The sequence below is a fragment of the Antennarius striatus genome, chromosome 19 (assembly GCF_040054535.1).
Source record: "Antennarius striatus isolate MH-2024 chromosome 19, ASM4005453v1, whole genome shotgun sequence".
NCBI lineage: Eukaryota > Metazoa > Chordata > Actinopteri > Lophiiformes > Antennariidae > Antennarius > Antennarius striatus.
In genome coordinates this window covers 14,268,014-14,294,400 of record NC_090794.1, presented here as the reverse complement: position 1 = coordinate 14,294,400, position 26,387 = coordinate 14,268,014, and the positions used below count along the sequence as shown (strand labels likewise).

The window sequence follows — 26,387 nt, the reverse complement described above, 5'->3', positions numbered from 1 at the left end:
TAGATTTTCTTTTATTTTCATGTAAATTATGATGCATGAGGAAAAAAGTAAAATACCCATCAGAGCACAGAAGTGATAGAGATGTATGGTTCAAAAAAGATTTCTAGTCTGGACAGTGATGGAAAAATTTAATATTTATTTATTGACTCTTCAAGCAAAGTGCATTCAAATGACTTTGTTGTCACACTTTTATTTATACAATATTGGAGGAGGAGTAATCAAGGTCTGGCAAGTCTCTTAAAGTGAGAAACCGATTCAGTTTGAACTCAAAGTCGATGGGACGTTCGCTGGGAGGCCTGTAGTTCTCTGACATGGCTGAGCTCAGGTAGGGAATGAGGGCACAGTTTTCTTCAAAAGATGCCAGCTTCTTCTTGTACTTCTGTCTGGTGTAGTTTGCGTTCTTGTGGTTGAAAGCTGTAAAAATGTGAGATTTAATTAATTTGACAGAAAAATATTTTACTACATGGTCAGGTAAGTACATTTACAGTAGTGTATAAAGGAAAAAAACTGTGCTGTGCTTGGGCTTTACAAATGATTACAACATGTAGCCTGAGTGGCTGCTATCAATAAAAGACCTATGTAGTGGACATCAGGATATCCCGACATCTGTCTTACCTTTCAGATAAAAGGCCACATAAAGGAGTGCTGATCTTTGTGTACTTAGGAAAGGATACTTTGGTTTGAGACAACCAACAGCTGTCATGGCCTTGATAATTGCTACTGCCACACCCTGAAGTAAAAAGGATTCACATTAGGCCAAAGATGTTCATAGAAAGTGAGGGAGAGGCAAAATTATTACAGACACTGATATTTTTCAAATGAGTTTGAGGGTGTCTGACTTGTTCCATGTAGCCCAGCGATGGAAGGGAGGTGAGGGGTACAGGCTCACAAAGAGGAGGAACTTTACTGGGCAGCTTCTGGTCCCAGTAGCCTTCAGGAGTCCTTGACAGATCATGTACCAACAAGTTTTAATGGACAGGCTTATACTTATCATGGCCAAATAACACACCACTGTATTTAGGAAAAATAACAAAAATACTTAAAATAATAATAATAATAATAATAATAATAATAATAATAATAATAATAATAATAATAATAATAATAATAATAATAATAATAACAATAACAACAATAATAATAATAATAATTATTATTATTATTACTGATGTGTAAAGCTGAGTAAAACTTGAAAAAGTGAAACGTCTCTCGCTGAAAAACGCGTATAAAATATACAAAAACACAGTGCTGTACCTCAAAAACTTGTCTTGCTTCTGTTTTGTCTCAAAAACATAGATCCGTTCTCTGTATTGCACAGCAAACTCCATCTTTCCTCGAACCAGGGCTTCATACCTATGGACAAACAAATATAATTTTGTTTAGTAAATAATCATGTATGCATCAGATTTAACCATAGAACTGGAGCCTGAAGAGAACATCTTCAAGAGGTAGATTGAACTTTATTTTGGTGAGTCGGGTACCTTTGTTTTCCATCCAGATAGGTGACGGGGCAGAAGCCCTTCATCTCAGCTTGCTGTGGGAACCTGTTCTTTACCTGACCCTCTGTAAGCTTTATTGGCAGTAGGTGTGATTCTGGGAGAAGGTTCAGGCAATCGGGACCCACAAACTGATCTGGAGAGTTCAGGAACCGCTATGGTTGAGAGAACAAACACAACAAGTGCTTCTGAAAAAAACTGGCATATAGGCCAGGTTCCATAGATCTTTTTAAGTAATAACTCACACATCCAGAAGAGATTACATTTAAAAAAAAAGCTAATTATGACAGGACTACAAGTCAGTCAGAACACTGAATAAATATTGTTACCCACAATGTACATGTTCAGAATATTAAAAAGAATAGTAAAATATATTTACTGCCAAAAATCTGTTGAACTCTGCCAAATTCTTCTGAAATATGTATACATACATGTATCAATTTAATATACATTATCAATACTGTGTATCATTTCTAACTGTAAATGGGTGTTAGTGAACGTGAGATCATCGTCATCTTGCCTCCCTGTTCACTTTGGTGTTCACATCTATTCTCCAACATATGAGCATTCTGTGAAGCATCCTCCTGCAGGATTAACTTACACTCTGCTACGATAGCACCCAGCATGGCGGTGGCCCTTAAAACATCACCATGGCAATGTGCAAGCAACAGGAGCACAAATGAACTGATTGATTCATTACAAACAAGAAATGCAAATTCCGACCCATGGAATTATTTAGTGAATTGTTTGTAATACAATGACATACAGTACTATGTTAATAAAAGTTAATTTGACTTATTTATAACCTATTTTTTGAACTCCTACTTCACCACATCAGAAAAAAAAAAGACACCTTGATATTAATGTTTGTCAAACCTGCTGTACTTTAATCATGTATAAGCAAAGCCTTCAGAACACACATGACATGGTGGCTGAGGTAGAAAGCTTGCAGGGTTTTTCTTGATGAAACACTCAACCAACCGACTGTGGAACCAAGAACCAAAGATAGATCCTATCTCAATGCCGAACAGCCAAAATGCGGAAAAAATAAATCATATCTTAAGACACAGTTGGCATTTATTTGCTTGTTAAATCAACTACGTATTACATTCCAGATGAAACTTAAAAATGTTTAAAATATTTTATTCAACGTTCTTGACGTCAACCATCTAACAGTTGTCTGGAACATCTCATGTTTATACGAGGTGCTAAAGTGTGTTTCACTGACCTCGAGGTGGTCGTTGCCACACATTCTGTAGTAGTGCTGCCTGTACTCAGAAGCGTGAGTTAAGGCTGCAGTTCCAGAGCAGTCCACCAGGTGACACCGTAGAGCCAGGCAGACAGGGCAGTAGTGGCCGAACTCTCCAAGTCGATTCTGCATCTGCTTAGGAGTGACGCAGAGCCTGTTGATGCTCGCTGCTTTCCCTGTAAGGTATAAACACGTGGGGAGGATAAGATCATGCTTATCTTCATTGTGATTACCATGTATTATTCTTATTTACCCCTTCTGCATTTTTCCATTAAAATTTGGTGTTAAGAATAATTTAAATTCAGTATTTTTGTTCTTAAAACAATAACAACCCTAAAACGGCATTCGTTTTAGGGTTGTTGTTGTTGTTGTTGTTTTTTTTTCCAGATTTGTAGCCAAGTTGGTGAAAATGTTCCGTTTATAGAGCATTTGGCTTCATATTTTACAGAAGATGGAAGCAGCCTTGCTGAGCTGATAAGAATGCAGCTCTTACCACTGCATGTCCTCTCCAGGTAGCTCTGGATGTATCTCATGCTGATGCTGACCTCCTTTATGATTCTGTTCCACAGCCACCATTTGCTCTTCAAGCCATCAAGCATAATCCAGTTCTGATATTCTTGTCGAAAGTGTTGCCTTACATGCTCAACCTCCTGCTTGTAACAGGAGTTACGAATATGGAGGATCTCAGAGCTATCAAGCATCAGGTGAGGCCTGCAGTCAGAAGAAACTTAATTTTGCAACTCTGTAGGTTTTAAATACTTTAAAAGCTTTTAAATTTACAATTTCTGAAACTTGTGTGTTTTCTGACTTGTTGAGCTTCATCTTGTCCTCCAGGCCTCTCTTCAGGACCTCCACCGTGTCCAGTTCCAACTCAATAATGATCATAGGGATGATGCTCCAGGATCCCAGCAGCTGTGCCTGCTTAAGTGTTTTGGGATAGCCGTCTAATACATACCTGAGGGGCCAAACAAGCAAAAGTTTACAGCAAAGCCTTCAAACAGGGATTTTCCTGTGGGCCAGGCTTCTTGACAGTTATAAGAATATATTTTTTGAATTAAAAATTGAATAATTTCAAGACGTAATGGAAATACACCCTGTAGTTTACCCCCGAGTTTTGCAGACTGAGCTCATGAGCGCCACCTCCAGACACTGAATGGCCAGTTCATCGGGTACAGTGAGGCCTTGAGAGAGATACGTTTTCATCTGGACTGCCAGATTAGTGTGCTCCTGAGTGTCCAGAACCATACGCATAACGCCTCCAATGGATAGCCGGGCCAAACCATATTTGTGGGCAAACATCTGTGCCACTGAAGGGTTAGGGGTTAGGGTTAAGTCCAAAAATGAGGATCAGAGAGAGATAAACATTTGAACATATAAAGTCCTACTTCTGAGAAGATACTTTTGTCGCTTCATCTTACCAGTGGTTTTCCCAGATTTGGGAGGTCCAATCACAGCCATCTTAATGGGAAGGGATGGGTGGGGCTTTGGCTGTCTGAGGTACTTCAAGGGGTTCAGCATGAATGTTTTACGGTTCGCCTTAGATGCAAATAAGTAGATGTACTGATGAAAGATCAGGGGATAGGTAGTATTCAGAGGCCACTGCAGAGGCTGGACCAAATCACTCTCTTTGTATTGCTGTAAAGGGATATGGGTGGACAAACCTTTTCAGGCGGGCTACTGATAAACATGCACAAACCAGAGAACTACTAATATTTCTAGAGCTTGACAAAGTTCTAAAATAGATAACAGCCTGATTTGGCCAACCTTTACTGGGTCCAAACAGCCAAAGGCACTGTGGAACTTGTAAGAAGAGAGCAACAGCCGCTGCGCCAGGGTGTATGAGATTGGTTGGCATTTTTGGAAGAGAGACTCCCTGTTGGACACCAGGGGCTGGATTTTCTGGAGCAGCTGATGTCGGACTGTCTGGAGCTTACGAGATGCGCTGAGCGTCACTTGTGGTATGTTTTGTTCAATCAAAAGCTCCTAACCATCAAAAAAAGCAATATATATGAGCTAATGTGCAATATGTGAATATAAATAGTGGCTCCAACGTCAAATCATTATGAGCCATACATATGTCATGATGCTAATTAAATTATTCACTTAGAATCACAATCTGAAGGTCTGAGAGTTAAAAATCAAAATAAGAGTATCAATCATCTCTAAATAAAAGCAGGACACTGGCATATGAGGCTACTTTACGTTTTTTATTGGGGTTTGTGCCTTCTTACCGTCACATGGATCAATCCGCTTTCGTCTGTCAAAAAACGTTCCTCTATCTCATTCTGAAGCCTCTCAGATGCAACCTCCTCAGACTCCTCATTCTCAGAGTCTTTGTTATCTTCCTCCGAAGGAAACTCCTCCTTTAGCACTTCTTCTATCTCATCCTCTATACTACCTGCAGCGTCGTCCTCTTCATTGTTTTCTTCAAGCTCATCACAAATAACCTGGAGGGTAATTGGAGATTGGAGGGAGGGTGGGTCAGGAACTGATAGAGACCGGAAAATGGTGGAGATTATGAGTTTGCTTACCTTTGTTTTTGTTGTCTGAGCGACCAGCTCTGCCATCAGTTCAGCTCTTCTTTTAGCAACGCTCTCTTCCTGAACCAAAGGGGAAGCTAGAATGAACTTGATGCTCACACAATCTATGGCAGCCAACAGGAAAAATGCTTGATGATAGGAATTCACAGCAGATAATGGCACAATAATTAATGTGAAACTCAAATTCTCTCATTGGTGAAAGATACATCTTGCGGATGCGCTGGGACACATCATCAGTGCCGCAGGATGTTGCTGGTGCCATACAGAGCAGAGCTGCTCAGGCTGCGTGGTAGACTAAGCCATCTTCGCAGGTAGCAGCTGATCTTTCTCTCCAAGCCCTTGACTGTTGTTATCGGTACTGAGTACACTAGTAGAGGCCACAGGATCCGGGGCAAGATTGAATGCTGGTAAATCCAGGCCTTGAACCTCCCTGGAAGGCCAGTCTTGTCAGTCTGGCTAAGCCAGTCCTCAAGTTCTTTGCTGGTTCTCTGGATGGAGGCAGCGTCTTTGAGGCTATAGTCAGTGTACTTCCCGAGGCTCTTAACTGGCTTTTCTGTGATGGATGGGATGGTTGCTCCAGCCAGTGAAAAATGGAACCTGTCCACTACTTTCCCTCTCTTGAGCACTAGAGACCTTGATTTTGCTGGCTTAAAACTCATCCTTGCCCAGGTGATGAGCTTCTCTAAGCCTTGGAGAATCCACCTGCTGCCCGGTACGGATGTAGTGGTGACAGTTAGGTCATCCATGAAGGCTCTTATTGGGGGCTGGCATACTCCTGATGTTGTCAAGGGGCCCCTGCACTCTACCTCAGCTGACTTGACTATCATGTTCATGGCGAGGGCGAAAAGGATGACTTAGATGGTGCAGCCAGTTTTAATGCCATTCTTAAGCCAGTGCCAATCTGATGTACCTGATCCAGCAGTGACTCTTAGCCTGAATTTACTGTAGTAATCCAGAATAAGGTCTGAGACTTTGCTGGGAACATGATGCCGGTGGAGAACAAGCTCAACAAGCTTGTGCGGGATTGCCATAGCACAGTGAGGTCCCCTTTCCCCTCGCGTGCCTCCCTGAGGAGTTGTGTTACCACACCAGTATGTTCCAAGCAGCCTGGCACTCCAGGGATTCCACCCTTCTGAACAGAGGTGTCTAAGTAGCTGTTCTTCAGAAGGAACACCGTTAGATGCCGTGACAAGATGCTGAAGAAAATCTTGCCTTCGACGCTTAGCAGCGAGATGGTTCGGCACTGATCCACACACCCTCAGCGCACCTCCATTGGTTGGCAACTTTCCCCCTGCGCCAGATCACCCTCAAGATCTTCTACAGGTAACGAAGGGGTTGCGGGCAGCGCTTGTAAACAGTGTATGGGACTCCACTAGGGCCTGGGGCTGAAGCTGTTCTGGCTCCTTTCACCACTTCCTGAACCTCTGACAAGGTGAGCTCCCTCAGAGCAAAAGCCACTGATGGTAGTTGTGGTCTTATGAGGGCCCTCTGTGGCTGTAGCTCCAGTTCTCTCTCTGGGTCGCTCAAGGTGTTGTGCAGAAAGGCGTTTATCTTCTCAGCTGAGCAGACTAGGCTGCCACTGCGCTTATCCCCGAGGAGCTTCTTGGAGAAGGTGAAAGGATTGGAGATGAAATCTGTACGCTTTCTTGCTCTTTCCTTCCTTCGCCTACGGTGCCACTCTGCTCTACGCAGCGTCATGAGCTTCTTCCTCAAGATGTTGCGAAGCTCGACAAGCGGTTGCTTTTCGTACTTGCTAGCTACCTTCTGCTGTTGTTTGAGTCTTCGGAGTCCCTGCCGCAGCTTGTGGATCTGGGTGGCTCTGCGGTTGCTGGGCTTGATGTTACTCTTCTCGATGTGGCCTAACCTCTCAACTGCATAACTGACAATGATTACAGTCATGGTCTCGAGCCGCTGGTCTACTTCACCCTCACTTGGTGTTTCCAGGATCTTACGCACTTCAGTATCAAACTGTGACCACACTGACTGGCTCTTCGCTGGAGGCCATTTGATCCGCCTCTGTTGTTCGACTATTTTGCAGGAATTGGGAGGCTCTACTGCTTGGAGGGACTGGGCTCTGTGGGGTGACTCCTGGCCGGGCTCCTCCTGCGTCTCACCAGAATCAGATCCTGTGCATTGCAGTATATTCTCCTGCTCCCTGCATTTAATCCTGGCCAGATGTATTTTTAGGCTGTGCGTGTTCTTGCACACTTTTCCGCAGATGCATCTTGAATTCGTAGTTGTGTTTCCGTTTGTGTGGTTCGATGTTCATTCAGACCATGTCCCTGTTAATTAAAGTTATTGTCTTGTAAGTTACCAATCTCTTACCCAGTTTTTCTTATGCAGATCACGAAGGAGGGCTTGCTGCTGTTCACGCCGGTTACGTCGCTCATGCCAGTTCTCAAGGTACGTTGGTAAGAGACGCTTCTGAACATCTGAGGCATCCACCGCTATAGTTACCACAACATCAGGCAAAAGCTGCCGCTGCAACATGTACTGCACCTCTTCAGGATTGTGAGGGAAGCCCTCTAAAATAAACCCTGTAGACCTACAGGGAGGAGCAAAGACAGCAAATACTTATTTTGTCAGATGTTAGCAAAGATTTAAAAAAAACAAACATGAATGCAAGTAAAACTGTTTGGACGCTAATATCTGTCGTGGCTGGTGTAGTACATCAACTTGGTTTTTAGCATGTGAGAGAAATAGAAAGTAAGCATTAGATGTGAAGAGATTTCTGTATTTATGACAAAGGGAAATTTTCACTTTTCATCAGAGATTATAAATGAGACGATTGATACCTCTCTTGTGTCTGTACAGTGAATATGAAACCACATTAACAAGCAGACAGCTATTTTATTGTAGAATAAAACCTTGACATTTGATGCTTACTCACTTCGCTTCGCTTCGCAAACAAACAAACAAGCATTTTTCTTCAGCTTCTTCTCCTTCTTACTGTATTTCTATCCTCTAACACAGATCAAGTATACCTTAACATGATCTAGAGTATCTGGATTCACTTCCTTTCAGAAGGCATGAGGAGGGTCAGGACTGATTTGTTAGTGAGTGTGTGTACTTACATGTACGGCTCTTCTTTCCAGTACGGTCTGAGAACCATATCCAGTATCTGTGGACTCAGTGCATCTCCATTTGATAAGTAGGATTTGATGGCCTTTTCCTCCTCAGTGAATGCCGCTTCCTGCTGTCCAGACAAAAACAGAGAAAATAATTCACTAGATGTGAGACACCAAATAATGTAAATACTGTTAGACAGAGAAAGTTTGTTGAATCTCACCTCCATGTCATCACTGTAGGCAGAGATGTCTCCCATCTCTGTTTTCTCTTCTCCTCTTGCTGCCTCATCAGACTCGACTTCATCAGCATACGGTACCTTCTTTTTTGTTTTGGCGATGATGAGTGTTTGAAGTTGTTCCCTGAACTGAATAAAGAAGATGCCGAGCTGCTGGGCAAGCCACTCACCATGAGCGGTCTTGCCTGACCCACGGGTGCCAAGTAAAAAGATCCGCACAGGAGGAGGCTGATAAATAGACAGGCAAAAAAATTATTCAGGATTTGGTTTCCTTTATCTTTCTCTTTTCTTCTGATGTCAGTTTATACCTTAAGAGGAGCCGTTTTTGCTACAAAGTGTACAGGGTTTTGAAGGAAAACCTCCAATGCTTCTGGGGTAGAGAAGTAGTACGTCTTCTCGCGGTACTTGGCCACAATTTTGTCTGTACAAGGCCACAGGATGTTGTGGTTTTTTAAAGCCACTGGGCAGAAATGAAGGGTATCGCCCAATAATCTCTTGGTTGCGGTGTCCCCCTGTTTTAATGCAGGGGGAAAAAATGTTAATAATTTTTTGGGGTTTAAAACAAGCATGTGCCTTCTGTCTGTTCAATAAAACAAGATTACAGAAGAACCTGTAATCTAAAAGGACAAAATGTGACTGACTAGAGCATTAAAGTTAAAAAATGACTGACTTCATCGTCCTCCTCTGATGTGTCATTGTCGCTGCTGCCATCCTCAGTTCTCTCCATCTCAGACAAGGCCTCCCTATCCTCAGCCTCCACCTCCATGTCCGCCACTGACAGCTCCCAAGACACATACTGGAAGGGTTCTTAGATCACCCACAAAATGAATTTGGAATTTACTTTACCAAATATGGCAGAATTTAATATTAATGGAGTTATCATAAATTAGCAAACACTTCACTAAAATCTAACTTGTAACTGTCTATTTCCGAATTGTTAAAAAAAGCAAGGCAGAGAACATACTAACAAATACAAATGTTAGTGTCCCTACATTACACAGTATCCATTTGGATCAGTTTAGAGTTTAAGGTGTTACACAAACTCCAAACTCTACTGAGGGTTAGGCTCACTTTCTATCTGCTGGATCATCTCTTGAATCAGGTACTCAGGACTTTTCTCTCCAATCTCCAGTAAGGAGAAGGTGGCAGGTGAACTTGACTGCATCTGCTCCCATCCAGCCACAAAATGTTGTAGTTGTAGTTTGTAGTCAGTCATCTCTGGTCCATCTGGATAGCCGGATTCCCAACAATCAGGTAGAACCACTGCTTGAGCAACACAGAAAGGTATAGGAGGCTGTCAGAATTGTCATTGCTTTAATTCCTATCCAATATGAAGTCACAGTTTTCTATTTAACTGAGACTACTGATATAAAACGGAGGGAAAACAATCATGGAATACATAGGATACCCCACAGGGGACTTTATTGAAGAAAGACAGTTTAAAAAGTTTTTTGATTTACTCCTGTTCATCATTTTTACTTGATTATTTCAAATTTTCGAATAAAATAAAAAGATAAAATGCTTAAAATGCCCAAAGTATCTGAAGAGATTTAAATGTTACATGTCAGGTGTTCATATCAAGTTTAAAATACCATCTTGTCTGGTTTTTGAGTTCTGAATAAAAATCCTTCTCACAGATTGAGGCAAAATTCAAGGTGCAACTATAAAAACAAAACAAAAAGCATTACTGTATAGTAATAAAAACATTATTCTAGGTCCTCTCTAGGGGGAGAAAATAATGTAAAGATTCATTGCATTTGGATATTGATGACAAATATATATTTCCTCTTGTCACTGAATCACAAAAATGTGTATTTTTTTTTTAAATTTGTGAAAGAGCAGCACGTAATGAAAATATCTCACCTTCTGTTTTCCTGTCAGGTCCTAGAGGACTGGTGGTGTTAGTTTGCACATGACGTTCTACAAAAGAGTTAAATGCTTTTAAACAATGCTGGTCTGAAAGGTATCTGAATGGGCGGCAGTGGCTCAGTGGTAGAGCGCGCGGCTCGATTCCTGCTCCTGCCCAAAACACCAGGAGGTGAGCTGACAGTGGGAGGTCTGGAGCACTGCCAAGGCGCCCTTGAGCAAGGCGTCGTCCCCTTTACAAGTTGCTCATTTGGGGCGCACCAAGCAGGTGCTGCCCACCACTCTACCTCCTCTGCATGAGAACAGGCCCCCTTGTGTGTGTGTGTGTGTGTGTGTGTGTGTGTGTGTGTGTGTGTGTGTGTGTGTGTGTGTGTGTGTGTGTGTGTGTGTGTGTGTGTGTGTGTGTGTGTGTGTGTGTGTGTGTGTGTGTGTGTGTGTGTTCAGGGCCTCTAAAAACTAACTACCATGCATGTGATTTGATTTGGACTAACTAGAGGGTGCCACTAATTTCCCTTCGGGGATTACTCGAGTACATAAAATTAGAAATTTTAAAAATGCCGTGGTGGCTTTAGCTTTACATTACAGACAATAATAATACAATACCTTCTGTCTCCTCAACAACCGTCCCCAGACTTGTTTGATTTCCTGCAAGTTCGACCTCCATCTCTGACTCTTTCTGGATTCTGAAACTGAGAAAAAGCTGCTTATACACTCAGTTCCAGATATAGAGACTCACAAAAAATATACCTGGTCATTAAACCTTCACTCACAGGGCCTGTTTCTCTTTAGATTGTTCATCCTGCATCCTCTTGCTTATGGCATCATCCACACTCTGCTTGTTCATCTCATACAGTCTCTTCAAAACTGTGCAACACATTAAAATGATACATTAACACCCATGGACTAATATAGAGTCTCTCTCTCTCTCTCTCTCTCTCTCTCTCTCTCTCTCTCTCTCTCTCTCTCTCTCTCTCTCTCTCTCTCTCTCTCTCATACACACACACGCACGCACGCACGCACGCACAACACACACACACACACACACACACACACACACACACACACACACACACACACACACACACACACATCAAGCAGATTGTGTGTTATATGTTGTACCGTGACTTCCATTGGTGTCTCCGAGACAGAAGATGATGTCTGGCAGAAGTCCTGATTGCTGTAAAATATCCATTTGGGAGATATTCTTGGGAAAGTTATCAAGCACCCAGCCGGACCTGATACCTGCATCTGCGTCAACTTCTTCAATCTGTGAAAAGAAAATTACTGCATCACCACAGTATAGCGTACCACACATCTACAATAGGTTCCACCTCAAGCAAAATACTGATTCAACCTTAGCTAATCTATAATTTGCCCTACTATTGACAACCTACTTAAAGTAGATGTCAAATATGAACATTTGTTTAAGTTAATGGGGTCTTGGAGAAAAGCCATAAATTCATAACAGATTTTAGCAGTCTCTCTCCTAACAACAGACATAAAGGATTATAGAAAAAATGTTTGGTAAGAGTACTGATGCCCTTAAAGAACATGACTACATTTTTTAGGGGTCAAAATCTTGTGTAAAAGCAGCTATGTTTTATATTTTAGACAAACCTCTTTAATATGTGACTCCAGTGCCTGAGCATACAAGCCAACAGGATCTGTGCTCACACGTTTGGCTTCTTCCAGAGCAGCAAGGACGATGGCTTGTACCTCTGGATGCTCCTCCGTCACTAGGAGGAACAAATCCAGTATATACGCCTCAAAACAACACACAATTGCTGATACTCTGGTTCAAAGTTATGGGACATAGCACAGAAGGATCGGAATACCATTTGTGATGAGTACCTTAAATTATAAGTAAGCTTCAAATAAGTGCTCAGTAATTCAGGTCTGTGTACTTGTACTTGAACTAGATAGAAAATAATTTTATACCTTACCTTCTACAGAATTTGTTTCATCTGATGAAATGAAGAAACAGAACATTAATTCTGCGCATGACAAGAAGTCACATGTTCAAGAATACATTGTGTTAAAGTCATCGGTCGAAACATAAACTAATTTCTGTTTATGATAGAAAAATACCGTACAGTCGATTGTAATTTTTCATCATCATCATCATCATCATCATCATCATCATCATCATCATCATCATCAAATGAAAGCTGAACTTGCCTGAATCCTGTCTGCCTTCCTGCTCTATTTTCATCCTGATATTCTCCACAGCGATCTGTGTTGTCTCCCTTTTGATTTCATCGAGCCTCTCCTGCTCAGCTTTTTCGAGGACTTGCTGCACCAGCGCCTCCACATCAAGCACCAATGCAGCATAGTGTTTAGCTAGGAGACGGCATACAGTACTCTTCCCTACCCTTGGAGGTCCGATGATAGCAACTCTGCAAGGAGGCCTGGGCATTGGAGGAAGTAAATACCGTCGGGGGTTTGTGGTGAACTTCTGGAGGGCTTCCTGAGATGACAAGATGTACAGTTTGTCCTGGAAGCTGCAAAAGAGTAAAAATGAGTAGTGGTTGGCATTGTCCTCGAGTGTCATTGAAAGATATTGGATTGATGTCTTTTTTGGCAGAAGCAAAAAAAGACCACTCACCCTACGCATAACTCAGGTTTGCCAGGAATGACCTTGCCCTCCTTCAGAGCAACAGGGCAAGTTTGGCCCCAGCGACTTCTTCTCCATCTGAAGCCAGGGGCCACTGTTCTGGAAGAGGACATAACTCTCAGTAGCTCGTCCTTGGGGGAAAAAAAAGGGGAATTTTAAATTAACTCATTGTTTTACTTTATTTATTAACTTAGTCATGGATGCACTCGCTTCACCTGTGTGTTTACGGTGCATGTAAATGTTGTTTGATGCGGTATTCTCCAGAAAATGTGACCGATTAATATTTTTAAATTAAATATGAATATATAGTCATAAAGGACAGACCGGTTCAATGTCCACTGGTAACTCTTCATCATCAGTCTGGTGGAGGAGGACTGGAACTGAGACACGGTTTATAGCCAAGGATCCAAGATGGGACAAAACAAACTAGAGACACAACCATAAGTTAGATAAATTTCTACAAGTATTTAATTTAGCATAAAAAATAAAGCTATTTTAAAGCTAAGTTAACACCAGGGTAATGTTGGATACTGATTAAAACACTTTTGTTTTGTACGGTAACAAAAAGCAAAACAAAACATTTAATAACATAACATCAAGTAGTTCAAAGTTTGCACTGTAGCATTTATGTCATTTATTCCTAACTTATTTACTAATGTAACTGCAAGAGGACACAAGCCAGTGTCTTATTGTGCAGGTCCCAAGCCCGGATAAATACAGAGGGTTGTGTCAGGAAGGGCATCCGGCGTAAAACCTTTGCCAAATCAAAAATGCGAATCAAACCTATGACCTCCACACCGGATAGGTTGAGGCCCGGGTTAACAACGACCGCCATCGGCGCTGTTGACCTACAGGGCACCGGTGGAAATTGGATTACTGTTGGTCAAAGAAGGAGAGGAGGAAAGTGCGTTCGCACGAAGAAAGAGAAGAGGAGCGCCAAGGGTATAGGACTAAGAGTAGGGACGTTGAATGTTGGAACTACGACAGGAAAAGGTAGAGAGTTGGTTGACATGTTGCAGAGGAGGAAGGTAGACATACTGTGTGTCCAGGAAACCAGGTGTAAAGGTAGCAAGGCTAGAAGTTTAGGAGCAGGGTTCAAGTTGTTCTATCATGGTGTAGATAGGAAGATAAATGGAGTAGGAGTTATCTTGAAGGAGGAGTTTGTTAGGAATGTCCTGGAGGTAAAAAGAGTGTCGGATAGAGTGATGAGTCTGAAGCTAGAAATAGAAGGTGTGATGTTCAACGTTGTTAGTGGGTATGCTCCACAGGTAGGATGTGAGCTGGAGGAGAAATTCTGGTTGGACTTTGATGAAGTGATGCAGAGCATGCTTAGAAGTGAGAGAGTTGTCAGACTTCAATGGACATGTTGGTGCAGGTAACAGAGGTGATGAGGAAGTAATGGGCAGGTTTGGTATCCAGAAGAGGAACGCAGAAGGACAGATGGTAGTTGACTTTGCAAAAAGGATGGAAATGGTTATAGTGAATACTTTCTTCCAGAAGAGGCAGGAACATAGGGTGACCTATAAGAGTGGTGGTAGGAGCACAGGAGCAGGTGTGTAGGATGATTCTGGTCGTGAGGAAGATGAAGAGGGCAAAGGCAGAGCAGAGGACGAAATGGTGGAAGCTAAAAAAGGAAGAGTGTTGCATGACTTTTAGGAAGGAGTTAAGACAGGCTCTGGGTGGTCAGGAGGTGCTTCCAGATGACTGGAAAACTACAGCTAATGTGATCAGGGAGACAGGTAGGAGAGTACTTGGTGTGTCATCTGGAAGGAAAGTAGACAAGGAGACTTGGTGGTGGAATGAGGACGTACAGGAGTGTATACAGAGAAAGAGGTTAGCTAAGAGGAAGTGGGACACTGAGAGGACGGAGGAGAGTAGACAGGAGAACAGGGAGATGCAACGTAAGGTGAAGGTAGAGGTAGCAAAGGCCAAACAAGTAGCTTATGATGACTTGTATGCTAGGTGTGGACAGTAAGGAGGGAGAGACTGATCTATACCGGTTGGCAAGACAGAGAGACAGAGATGGGAAGGATGTGCAGCAGGTTAGGGTGATTAAGGATAGGGACGGAAGTCTATTGACAGGTGCCAGTAGTGTGATGGGGAGATGGAAAGAATACTTAGAAGGGTTGATGAACGTGGAAAATGAGAGAGAACAAAGACTAGAAGAGGTGACTGTTGTGGACCAGGATGTAGCAAAGATTAGTCAGGATGAAGTGAGGAGGGCATTGAAGAGGATGAAGAGTGGAAAGGCAGTTGGTCCTGATGATATACCTGTAGAGGTTTGGAAGTGTCTAGGAGAGGTGGCAGTAGAGTTTCTGACTGGGTTGTTCAACAGGATCTTAGATAGTGAGAAGATGCCTGAGGAATGGAGGAGAAGTGTGCTGGTACCCATTTTTAAGAACAAGGGAGACGTGCAGAGTTGTGGCAACTACAGAGGAATAAAGCTGATGAGCCATACAATGAAGTTATGGGAAAGAGTAGTGGAAGCTAGACTAAGGGCAGAAGTGAACATTTGTGAGCAGCAGTGTGGTTTCATGCCAAAAAAGAGTACTACAGATGCAGTATTTGCTTTGAGGATGTTGATAGAGAAGTACAGAGAAGGCCAGAGGGAGCTGCATTGTGTTTTTGTAGATCTGGAGAAAGCTTATGACAGGGTGCCCAGAAAGGAACTGTGGTATTGTATGAAGAAGTCTGGAGTGGCAGAGAAGTATGTTAGAGCGGTGCAGGACATGAATGAGGACTGTTAGACAGTGGTGAGGTGTGCTGTAGGTGTGACAGAGGAGTTCAAGGTGGAGGTGGGACTGCATCAGGGATCAGCTCTGAGCCCCTTCTTGTTCGCTATGGTGATGGACAGGCTGGCAGATGAGGTTAGACAGGAATCTCTATGTACTATGATGTTTGCAGATGACATTTTGATCTGTAGTGAGAGCAGGGAACAGGTGGAGGAGAAGCTAGAAAGGCAGAGGTTTGTCCTGGAAAGGAGAGGAATGAAGGTTAGCCGCAGTAAGACAGAGTACATGTGTGTGAATGAGAGGAACCCAAGTGGAAGAGTGAGGTTACAGGGAGAAGAGATCAAGAAGGTCGAGGATTTTAAGTACTTAGGCTCAACAGTCCAGAGCAATGGAGAGTCTGGAAAAGAGGTGAAGAAGCGTGTCCAGGCTGGATGGAACGGGTGGAGGAAAGTGTCAGGTGTGATGTGTGATAGAAGAGTTTCAGCTAAAATGAAAGGAAAGGTGTACAAAACTGTGGTGAGACGAGCAATGTTGTTTGGTCTAGAGACAGTGTTACTGAGGAAAAGACAGGAGACAGAGCTGGAGGTAGCAGAGAAGAAGATGCTGAGGTTCTCTTTGGGAGTGACAAGGATGGATACGATCAGGAATGAGTACATTAGAGGGACAGCACATGTTAGAGGTTTTGTAGATAAAGTCAGAGAGGCCAGACTGAGATGGTTTGGACATGTACAGAGGAGAGATAGTGAATATATTGGTAGAAGGATGCTGAGTTTTGAACTGCCAGGCAGGAGGCCTAGAGGAAGCCCAAAGAGGAGGTTTATGGATGTAATGAGGGAAGACATGAAAGTAGTTGGTGTGAGAGAAGAGGATGCAAAGGTCAGGGCTAGATGGAGGCAATTGATTCGCTGTGGTGACCCCTGAAGGGAAAACCCGAAAGGAAGAGAAGAAGATTCCTAGCTTATTTACTGTGTGCAACTCTTCAGGTGTTTTATTTCCATCCAGCTCCAAAAGGTAGAGTGGATTGTGTTCCATCATGTAGTCCTGCAAACACATGAAATAATATATGGTGCTTAAAACAATTTACTATTACTCAAATTACATATTTTATTTCTAGATATTTAGTTATACAAAAAGTGTCACTAATATATGCATGCATCTTTGCATTGGAAAGAATACTACCTGTAATATCTCAGAAACACCGACAACGTTTTTCAGAAAACATGTTGAAATTTGAAAAACACATGATGCTAACCTGATGTGAGAGCAACCATCACTGGAAACCAGGAAATATTCAGAATGATTGGAGCCTCACCTCCAGTGGTCTCAGCATGATGTCTTTGTACATGTTGATTTTGAGAAGAGCATTACACTCTAAATTCTCTGGTGCCCACACCATCTGATCAGTGGTGTCTTTTTGGAGTTTTTCTTCATCAGGCTGTGAGAGATTAAAGAAAAACATGATTGATTTAATACAAAATCTTAGTTTGACAGTTAAATATTCAATGTACAAGTTTAAGGATGTGACTGGGAAAAATCAAACTTACTGTAATGGTGGAGCACAGGAAAAAAATATGAATATTCTACTGATTTCCCAAATACAAGGGAGGTTACACACAACTGTATTTTCAAGTGCATACCTGCTCTTCCTCATCTATCACTTCTTCATCCTTATTCTCCCTTTGCCTAAACACCTCTTCATGCTGCCACTGATCCCTGCTGTACAGCTGTCCGGTTCCTGGGTGCTGCTTCAATCCTGACAGCCTTTGGATAAGATCGTTGTCTGAACACTGGTGGAGGATGGGAGTGTTGAGATGTGTATGTGACCAATCTCAGATGACAGAATACGAACTGTATATTAATATTCTTTAAAAAAAAAAGTATTATCTGCTGCTTTGTGCAATAAACAATAAATAGAGGATGTGTGTAAACCTTGATGTTGATGATGAAATCAGGTGTGAGTTTGAGGTTTTTAATCAAGTCAATCTGCTCATCAATCTTCAGACATTCCTCTGACATGAACGGCAAACAGCTCAGTACATAGCCTGTATTAACACACATACATTTTTTTATGCAGTGAATGGCAGGCTGTAGTTGCACTGTGTAAATATGTCAAGTCAAATGAAGCAGTTTAAGCAAAGCTTAGCAATGTGATTTACCATAATGCTCCACGTCTGTTGCTTTCAGCCTGGCAAGAATCAGTTGGAGAACCATATTTTCAGGTACACTTCCCCCTCCAGATAATACATCCAAGAGCTGCAATGGTCAAAAACCCCAAATCATAACCTGTGTGTGTGTGTGTGTGTGTGTGTGTATACAAATTGATATACAATAAAGAAGACATGACTAAAGAAGGTCATACTCACTTCCATCCCTTCTTTTGTTTTATTTTGAATGTGTGTGTTGAGCAGATCTGTATCTAAAACATAAACACTTGTGAGAAATATCTGAATTGTGTTAGAGCAACAATCAAAAAATACAGCATTTGTACTAACCATCAATTAAGATACATTTCCAGGACTCTGCAATTGTTTTGGCCAAAGTGGATTTTCCCACACCCTGCCACAAATAAAGAAAAAATAAGTGTCATGGGTTCATGCCTGAGTAGGCGTTATAAAGTAGGCATTCATTTTTACAGTAAGCCTTGCATTTGTATGCAGTGGTGCCTGTTACACGTCAAAGCCTTTGACATACAAGATTCTTACATGTCGTTTGCATTAGTCCAAATAAACACAACATCCATCTGCTCCTCAGCTGACCCGCTTGTCAGCTTCAGAACTTTGTGTGGCCCACCAGTCAAAACCCACCCCTGGGTTACGGTCTGGTGACTGAATAGGCCCAAACATCAATGCAGAGAATGCCTCTCAAACCATCACTTTTTGCTTATCTTGTGTGTTCTGATGTGCCTGTTGAAAATAGCCTACTTACTCCATCACAGTAATGGACTGTATTATTGCATCAGATCTCCAAAACCAGATGCAAAAACAGCCCTGTACCAGCAGGGGCTCTGGGACAAATCTTTCACCTGCTTTACAAAGACATCATTCTGAGGCATCGTTCCATAACTAGAAATGTGACTCATCACTTTTTCGTTTCAACAGGTACATGTATAAATAGTTTTTAGACATTTCGAGACAAAATTAATAGTTATTTTCTACAGGAACAGTGTGACAATACACAGAGATCTTGGAGATGCCTATTGTTTTGTCACCTGGGTCAGGGCCCAACGTAAATCATCTCAACTGACTAGTTAGTTAACACAGTACACCACACACACACACACACACACACACACACACACACACACACACACACACACACACACACACACACACACACACACATACACACACACACACACACACACACACACACACACACACACACACACACACACACACACACACACACACAAAAGCCTAAAATGATGTAAAGGTTTAAATAAGAGAAAATACAAATATAATTAGCTTAAAAGCAGTTGGACATGTAATTATTATTATTATTGTAATTATAGTGCCTTCTGGTGAGTAAGAGGCGAATGAGGAAGTGCAATGAATGATGGGAGATTTCATTACAGACGTGTTCTTATATTCGTTTTCTAAAAAGTGCTCTATCTATCGGAAACTGTTTCTGTGTGAGTTTCAAAGCAATTATTACCGGTTTTCCAACTATGATGAAGCAGGTGGGTTTGGCCAGAAGTCTCTGCCTCTCAACTTCATCTTCTATCAGACTGTCTGTCAGACGATCTGTTTGAGATTATTAAAAGCGCAGAAAATTTGAAATCATAAATCAAAAGTTACAGCATAATTTCATTTAACGTGAATTGTCCAAAGTGACATAATGGGTTTATTTCTTACAGATAATAACTATCATATTTCAAATGAAGTATAAAGTTCTCACCATGACTTTGAGACATTGTTGCAGCCTTTAATCAAAAACGTCGTTTGTGAGGAAAAAAACCCCGTTTACATTATTAAATTATCAGCAACTACGTTTAATCGCTCTCTGTCAAGCGCAGCAGAACTATCCATTCAGCGTTTAGAAGCGGTCACCAAACACTGTTACCATAGCAACAAGTAAACGAGGGTGGTGTCGGTATTTGAAACTGTTGGTAGATGCAGCATTTAATACTACTGCTGGAGTGCATTCGTGGTTCGGAACACCTGCAAACACAAATAGTCTTCTTATGTGAAGAACAAGTCATGAACAGCGCCGAGCACTCTGCGCGCATTAAAAAATCGCATTTTCCGGCGTTGGGGCTTTTTGACCGTGCGGGGCTACCGTACGGTCGAGTCAGTCCTCACAGTCAGCTGACTGGAACTGACTGTTTTCCTTATGTTAGCTGTGGATGCTGTAGCATGTTAAATATATATGTAGGTTAATCTGTTAAAAACGTCAAAAGAAGTTGTTGTGACTGACGAATGAGATTAATGTTATCATCCTTTAGGGTAATTTATGGCAAACACAGCTAGCTAGCTAAAAATGATGGCGAGTTACGTGACTTGGTCATAGTGGTAAGAACGTCACCCAAAACAAGGTATGAACAACAACAACTATGATTATCAGGTGTTGTCTGAACGGTGAATGTTCTAAAGTAAGAAGTTTCATTTCAGGGTTCCACATACTTTGCAGTTCCTCTGATGACCTATCTGGATTGTTCCTAAAGACAGTTAACATGCCTCAGTCAGCCAGCATCATCAGTGGGATCCAAACCATGGTTTTATATGAAACCAGAGCAGTAAGTGCGTCTTGATTTCCGTGCTGTTAATATCACTGTGTCACCATTAGGCCCTAGACTTGTGTTTAGGTTTTCACACCTACAAGTGATAGATTAATGCCTTCATTACACCTTCATTAAGTTAAAGTTGCTTTAGACTCTTTGTTGTGCTTCCTGGTGCATCCCATATTTCAATTAGTCGGGACAGTCCGTCCCTATTCATTTAACAGAATAGGATAATTTCCTGATCAACAGATATTCATTTCCATTGAACTGACTATAAAGATAATGCATGTAAAGTTCTACCCCTACCTCCTAGTTGATTCTTCTGCATATATAACTTTTTAAATTAGTATCATGTCAAAAAAAAAAAAAAGGGAAGTTGTGGAATGCACAGAATTGCCTGACTAAGACATTCCACAGACAAAGGACTTTAAAATGATAACTGATATATTTCATCTGTAGAGAGAAAATGGTATCCTCTGAAGGCCCTTTGATTTTCAAGAAAAAATAGGGAGATGCTCGTCATTCATTCTGTAGGAACAACAATTGTCAATGCGTAGTTGCACGTAATTTAACACTATCTGTGCTCCACAGCTGATTAAGTGCTGGATGTGACCTTTGATTCCTGTCCTGAAATCCCTTGTTATTCCATGAAATGTTATGACTACATGGGCAGAGGAACACTTTTAAAAACCATTGTCAGAAACTAGTTTGTATCCACATCTCCTAATGTGAATTAAGACTCAGCCATGAAAAGTAAGTTTTACATTTGCAGGATCCAACATAACATTGGTAACTTGCACATATGTGAGGCTCCATTAATGCTGAAATGTACGTACATCCTTTGGAACAACATGTGCTATCATGCACACAGCGTTATTATTAAGCCTCATTCTCCCAAATTTACAACAGCGTAGCTTTGGATTAGAAAGTTTTGGCGTATTGTGAATCAAGAATAAGAGAGAATTTCTCTTTCAAATTTTCAACAATTAGAGTTTTCTCTCTGGATTAAGTGGATCGTTAATCCACCTTTTCTTGTAATGCTCACATGGTGTCAAATGTTGCCCTGTCCCAACATGCTACAGGCATCACATTCAGAATGGACATACATTTAAAAAATAAACAAGTTTAGAACAATTTTTGCAAGGCATTCTGAGTAAGCATTCCATTTTACATTATGTCCAGACTGTTTTGGAATTGGTGTTTAAACTATTAGTAGATGCGTCAGACACAACGTGCTGTGCCTGTACGTCAGTTCATCATCTGCTACAAACTGCTTTATATTCACACTGTTGCTCTCTGGAAAGTCCTAGACCCTCTATGTGTCTGTAATGTACTGATAATACAAGACTGGTATAATCCAGGGCTCCCCAGCACAACCAGTCTCTCTTTCAGCTCTTATGGAAATACCTACCTGCAGCACAACTTATCATTGATGACTTTTGCTAAGAACAGTATGGAACAGCCGTTTACTCAGGACAGATGTTTGCAGCCAGTCGGGGTTTTATTTCTCTGACAATCATACATCCCTCTCCAATAGCTAAAACCCACATCAGCAGTTATTGTTCCAGGTGAAATGTAGACTCTAGCCATATTGATTTAAGAAATGTGCCCTGGCTTTAAGATCATAATGCTGGGACATGAAAATGAGAGACGGATGAAGAACACTAATAGGACAATGGCTGCATTTGTACAAACACTAGATGGCAGCTAGAGAATGCTTGTTTGTGCTGATTTGTTACCTTAGGTTTACTCCAGGCTACTGCTTCCATGTTGTCTGCAATTAACATTTTAAGTGTCCTGACAATTGTATCTTCGACACACACAATTACCTGCAATTACCCATTTAGGTTAACTTATATTGTTTTGCTTCTGGTATAAATACTGTAGGTGAATGTGTGGTGATGCATAGTTGAGTTGTCATAAAATATTATTGAACATTTTCAGATAATTGCACTGAACAGCTGAGAAACTGACTGCTGGGGACAAGAAGGGCTTATGTGTGTGGAACAGGACAAAGTGGCCCCAGTGGTCACGGGCTGTACTGATACATGGTGTTCCAATTTAATGCTGTTAAGTGGACAGAAAGTCTTAAGACAGCTTGCAAACCAGTGTGAAAAAAATGATTATTTGATAGTCATACAAGGATGACAAATTCTAGCAAGTAACTCACTAGAATGTAACGTTGTGATAAAGTCTGTGCTGTGCGTGCATGCACTCTGGATGGTTAATGCTCTAATTCTTGGCCATGTGCTCATGTACAATTAAATTAATCATATCTGCCTTAGACTGTGTGTAATTTAAACATTTTTTAACACATTCATGTGTGTTTGAGCAGTTCTTTTATGGAAAGAAAATGTTGCACATTATAGGAGGGAGTTAGAAACTGCACTGTTGCAAACTGAGTCGTATTGACAAGTCAGATTTAAGAGCCCATCTTCTCTTTGACATATTGTCCAACTGCTGTCTTTCTAAATGTTTCATAGAGACAAAAACTGATCAAAGAAAAGTTCTCACGGTGAGAGCATGAATCTACAATATATACTTGCACACTTGAGCAAAAGTGCAGTCATGATTTCATGTATTTCTTTTTAGCGGTACTTTCTGGTTGGGACCAATCAGGCGCAGACTAAACACAGGGTCCTGAAGATTGACCGCACTGAGCCCAAGGATCTGGTCATAATTGACGATAAGGTAAGCAGTAAGTTTCGTACAAGAGCATAGTGCTCAAGCACATGCTTATGTAATGCAGTTCAACACGCTTGGGGTAAAACTGTGTGTAATCACTCAGCCCGTCTCTGGTGTATTGTAGATGACAGTTAAGCTGATGAGTGCTGAGTGAACCCCCCTTTGTTCTCTGCTGCTCATTACCAGGAACCTATGAATCTAGATTTGTTGTTTCATTTTGTGAGTGATTATGTGTTTGTTGAAATAAGTAAATATTCATCATCCCACACTCTCTTTGCTGCAGAAGTTAAAGTGATCTCAGGAAATCATGTTTATTTTTCATTTAATATGCATACTGGACTCTGTTAAAAAGACAGTGTGGGAGCAATGTGATGACAAAGTGGAGATGGGCAGCTTTGAAGATGGTGACACAGAACTTCGTCACTTTCTTTTAGTTTATATATAAGGAAAGATAGCACGTGTAGTAAAATAAAAAGATGCATTCAACCTCTTTATATTTCGTAGATGAAAAAGATTCAGTTAGCACAGCAATAATTGGTTGTTCCTGCCCCCGCAAAAGGGGCATAAAAGATTTTTCTGTATGTGGCTTATCCACTCCTCAACAACCACTGGACAGAATTCAATGAAATTTCACACATGCTTTGTAGGAGCCCTAAAGGCTTACATTTCATAATTGGTTTCTGCAGATTACTTTTTGTTTTCCAATTTATGCACACGTTTATAGACACGTTTGAACTGAGGTGGTTTTTATGTCATTCTGCTGTTCTCTGGCCTGACCACATTGGCAAATGTGAAGGGCATCGCATTTTGTCATTTTATTTTGAATTTCTCTTTGACTTATTATTGTTGATTATTGGATTATGCAGAATTGTTTAATCCCTTTAATTAGTAATACACTTATGTAGTGTAACATGTATTACACATCAGGGGACATGCCTATTGTACCTGCAGTGAAGGATGTTAATAGTACAATCTGTAATTTGCAAGTTGCAATCATAGGTTGTTGTCTAGTCTGAGGTTTTCTTTATAACTGAATAATAAACAAACTCATTTACGGGGATTTTATTATGGTATTCAAAAAGAATTTGGAACAGGTAATCTATTTTTACGTCAATATATATTTGTCCAGGATTGCTCGGATCATTCCAGTCAGTGATTAAAATAAGCCTGCTAGTCATTTGCTTTTTATTGCATGGAAAATAATTCTATTGTGCAAGACCCAGTGGGTCAGGATTAAATTATCAGGAAGAATTTCTCCCTGAATGGCATCTTATTCTTTCAAGAAGAAATACATGCTTCATTTTCTCCACTTGTTATTGTTGTTTTTCTAGCATGTATACAACCAAGAAGAGGTTCAGGAGTTACTGGGGCGTCTGGACCTGGGAAACCGCACCAAGATCAGCCAGAAGGGTTCTTCTGGCCTGTCCAGGGCTGTGACAGCCTATGGCATTGTGGGTGAGTACCGTCCCGCCTAGTCTTTCTCACTGGCATGGCAGCAACTGCTGTGGTGCATGAGATGGCAACATGTGCTTCACCTCTATGTAGTATTAGTTGTAGTTTTAAATTTATTTATTTATCTAGGTTTTTTTTTTTGACATGTTATTACAACAAACTTCACGCCTTCATCACATTTGCAACATCAACAACAACATCCGAAGCCATTTGGCTTGTGAAATTCCCTTCGCCGAGAATCATAAACACCTCTCATTACAGTATGTTTTCAACCAACTCAGACATTAGATGTTTTTAACCAGTTCATACATTGTGACACATTGTTGTTTCAACCGTTTATTCACTTATCAGTGCAGTCATGACATCATTACGTCAAGGGGTGGCGGTGGCTCAGTGGTAGAGCAGGCGGCAAAGTGGGTCGTCCAATGTTTCCCAAAAAAAAAAAAAAAAAATTTACATCAATTTTCTGCAACTCCACGATGGAAAAGCATGTTTTTTAAAAAGCATTTCTCATGTTCACATTTGTGTTAGTATAAAGAAAACAAGTGCAGTCAACGCTTTGTGTCCTTGACTTGCTGTGTTGTTGTGATATGACAAACAAATTTGTATAACAGAACTGTGAAATTCACATGTACATTGTCTGATCACTCCTCAGTCATGACCTACTTCACGCTATGCATACTTGAATACACAAAGCAGAGTCACACACACTAACCTAGTTTAGCTGTATAAGTTGTGTAAGCACACTTTCATTCTTGAAGAGCAAAAAAAAAAAGTTTGACTGACTGACATCCTCAGAAAGCACAATAACGATTCACACCCGAGTGCAGCTGTCCATAACAGCTCCAATGGGAATGGAGGGACAACGACCCTTGAAGAATAAAACTCCAAACAAGCGTCATTGTCTTGGTGGTTTTGTTTCTTTGTTTATAATTTGCTCCAGCAGGAGTTTAAGTGTCTGGACTCTCTATCAGTCAGTCAGAATTGAAGACGCCTCTTGGATGAGAGGTGAAAGGTCTTCACTCAACCTCAAGCATGTCCACTGGATTCTTTTTGGCGCCTCTTGATTTACATTGGCCTAGATGACTGAAAACCTACACATTCTATCATTCTTGACTGTCGTTGGCCTGTCATTCTAGTAGCTGGGTTTATAAAGAAAGTTCCTGTTTTTCAAACTCAGTCTTTTCCTTTTCCACCTGTGACTTCTCTGTTTCCGGTTTCATAATTTTTTGCTGCACTGACTCAGATTGGAGACAGAACTGTTCATGGGGCTGGGATTCTCTGCCAGAGATGTATTTTCAACAAAATAAAGCTTGCCTCACAAATCTAAACTTTGCACTATTGCAATATTGGAAATAGATTTTATTACTATTTACTCGCTGGATAATTTTAGGAGACCATGCTCCCTGCATGTTTCTTCATGAATTTGTGAGCCTCTAAACATTCAAAGCTGGGGAGTGAACTCAAAATATGTACATGATCATACTGCTGTCAGCTGAGTTTTCAAGGGGACACTGTTACTGAGGGTTTACTTACAGGAAGCACAGGAAACTGCCTGGCCAAAAAAAAAGTCACCATCACAAAAAGTCACACACTCATATTTTGTTGGACCGCCTTTAGATTTGATAACAGCATGCATTCCCTATGACGTTGTTTTGATAATCTACTGCAATATCACAAGATTTATTTCCATCCAGTGATTCATTATTTTTTTATCAAGATCTTGCAT

At 41.2% G+C, this 26,387-nt stretch overlaps 2 protein-coding genes across 2 annotated transcripts in view; one reads left to right on the top strand and one right to left on the bottom strand.

The window, feature by feature from the left end:
- Positions 1 to 193: 193 nt before the first annotated feature.
- On the bottom strand, positions 194 to 19,714 carry ak9 (adenylate kinase 9). The gene is made up of 37 exons (XM_068343333.1): positions 19,699 to 19,714; positions 19,456 to 19,544; positions 18,294 to 18,357; positions 18,165 to 18,217; positions 17,958 to 18,054; positions 17,731 to 17,843; positions 17,439 to 17,588; positions 17,114 to 17,236; positions 16,768 to 16,842; positions 13,394 to 13,495; positions 13,061 to 13,200; positions 12,630 to 12,956; positions 12,360 to 12,370; positions 12,073 to 12,191; positions 11,575 to 11,722; positions 11,226 to 11,319; positions 11,059 to 11,144; positions 10,453 to 10,509; positions 9,661 to 9,855; positions 9,260 to 9,396; positions 8,898 to 9,101; positions 8,596 to 8,817; positions 8,360 to 8,478; positions 7,611 to 7,830; positions 5,277 to 5,345; positions 4,977 to 5,192; positions 4,510 to 4,728; positions 4,164 to 4,380; positions 3,851 to 4,052; positions 3,554 to 3,700; positions 3,233 to 3,456; positions 2,725 to 2,921; positions 1,482 to 1,651; positions 1,255 to 1,353; positions 840 to 942; positions 616 to 730; positions 194 to 414 (listed from the first exon to the last, which is right to left on the bottom strand). The coding sequence occupies exons 1-37, from the start codon at positions 19,712 to 19,714 to the stop codon at positions 194 to 196; spliced, it is 5,160 nt and encodes a 1,719-aa protein (XP_068199434.1).
- Positions 19,715 to 20,113: 399 nt separating this feature from the next.
- Positions 20,114 to 26,387, top strand: part of fig4a (FIG4 phosphoinositide 5-phosphatase a) — a 50,064-nt gene continuing 43,790 nt past the window's right edge. The window contains exons 1-4 of the mRNA XM_068343193.1: positions 20,114 to 20,335; positions 20,412 to 20,536; positions 23,114 to 23,212; positions 24,538 to 24,661. Of these exons, the coding sequence (XP_068199294.1) occupies positions 20,474 to 20,536; positions 23,114 to 23,212; positions 24,538 to 24,661 (286 nt within the window). The 5' untranslated portion in view covers positions 20,114 to 20,335; positions 20,412 to 20,473. The remainder of the gene's footprint in view (positions 20,336 to 20,411; positions 20,537 to 23,113; positions 23,213 to 24,537; positions 24,662 to 26,387) is intronic.

Bases quoted from the DNA above. Each gene is read 5' to 3' on its own strand.
- ak9 (XM_068343333.1), bottom strand. The intron at 3,701-3,850 runs GTAAACTACAGG...TTGGCCCCTCAG, and splicing joins TCAGTCTGCAAAACTCGGGG to GTATGTATTAGACGGCTATC. The intron at 2,922-3,232 runs GCTGCATTCTTA...TATACCTTACAG, and splicing joins GAGGACATGCAGTGGTAAGA to GGAAAGCAGCGAGCATCAAC.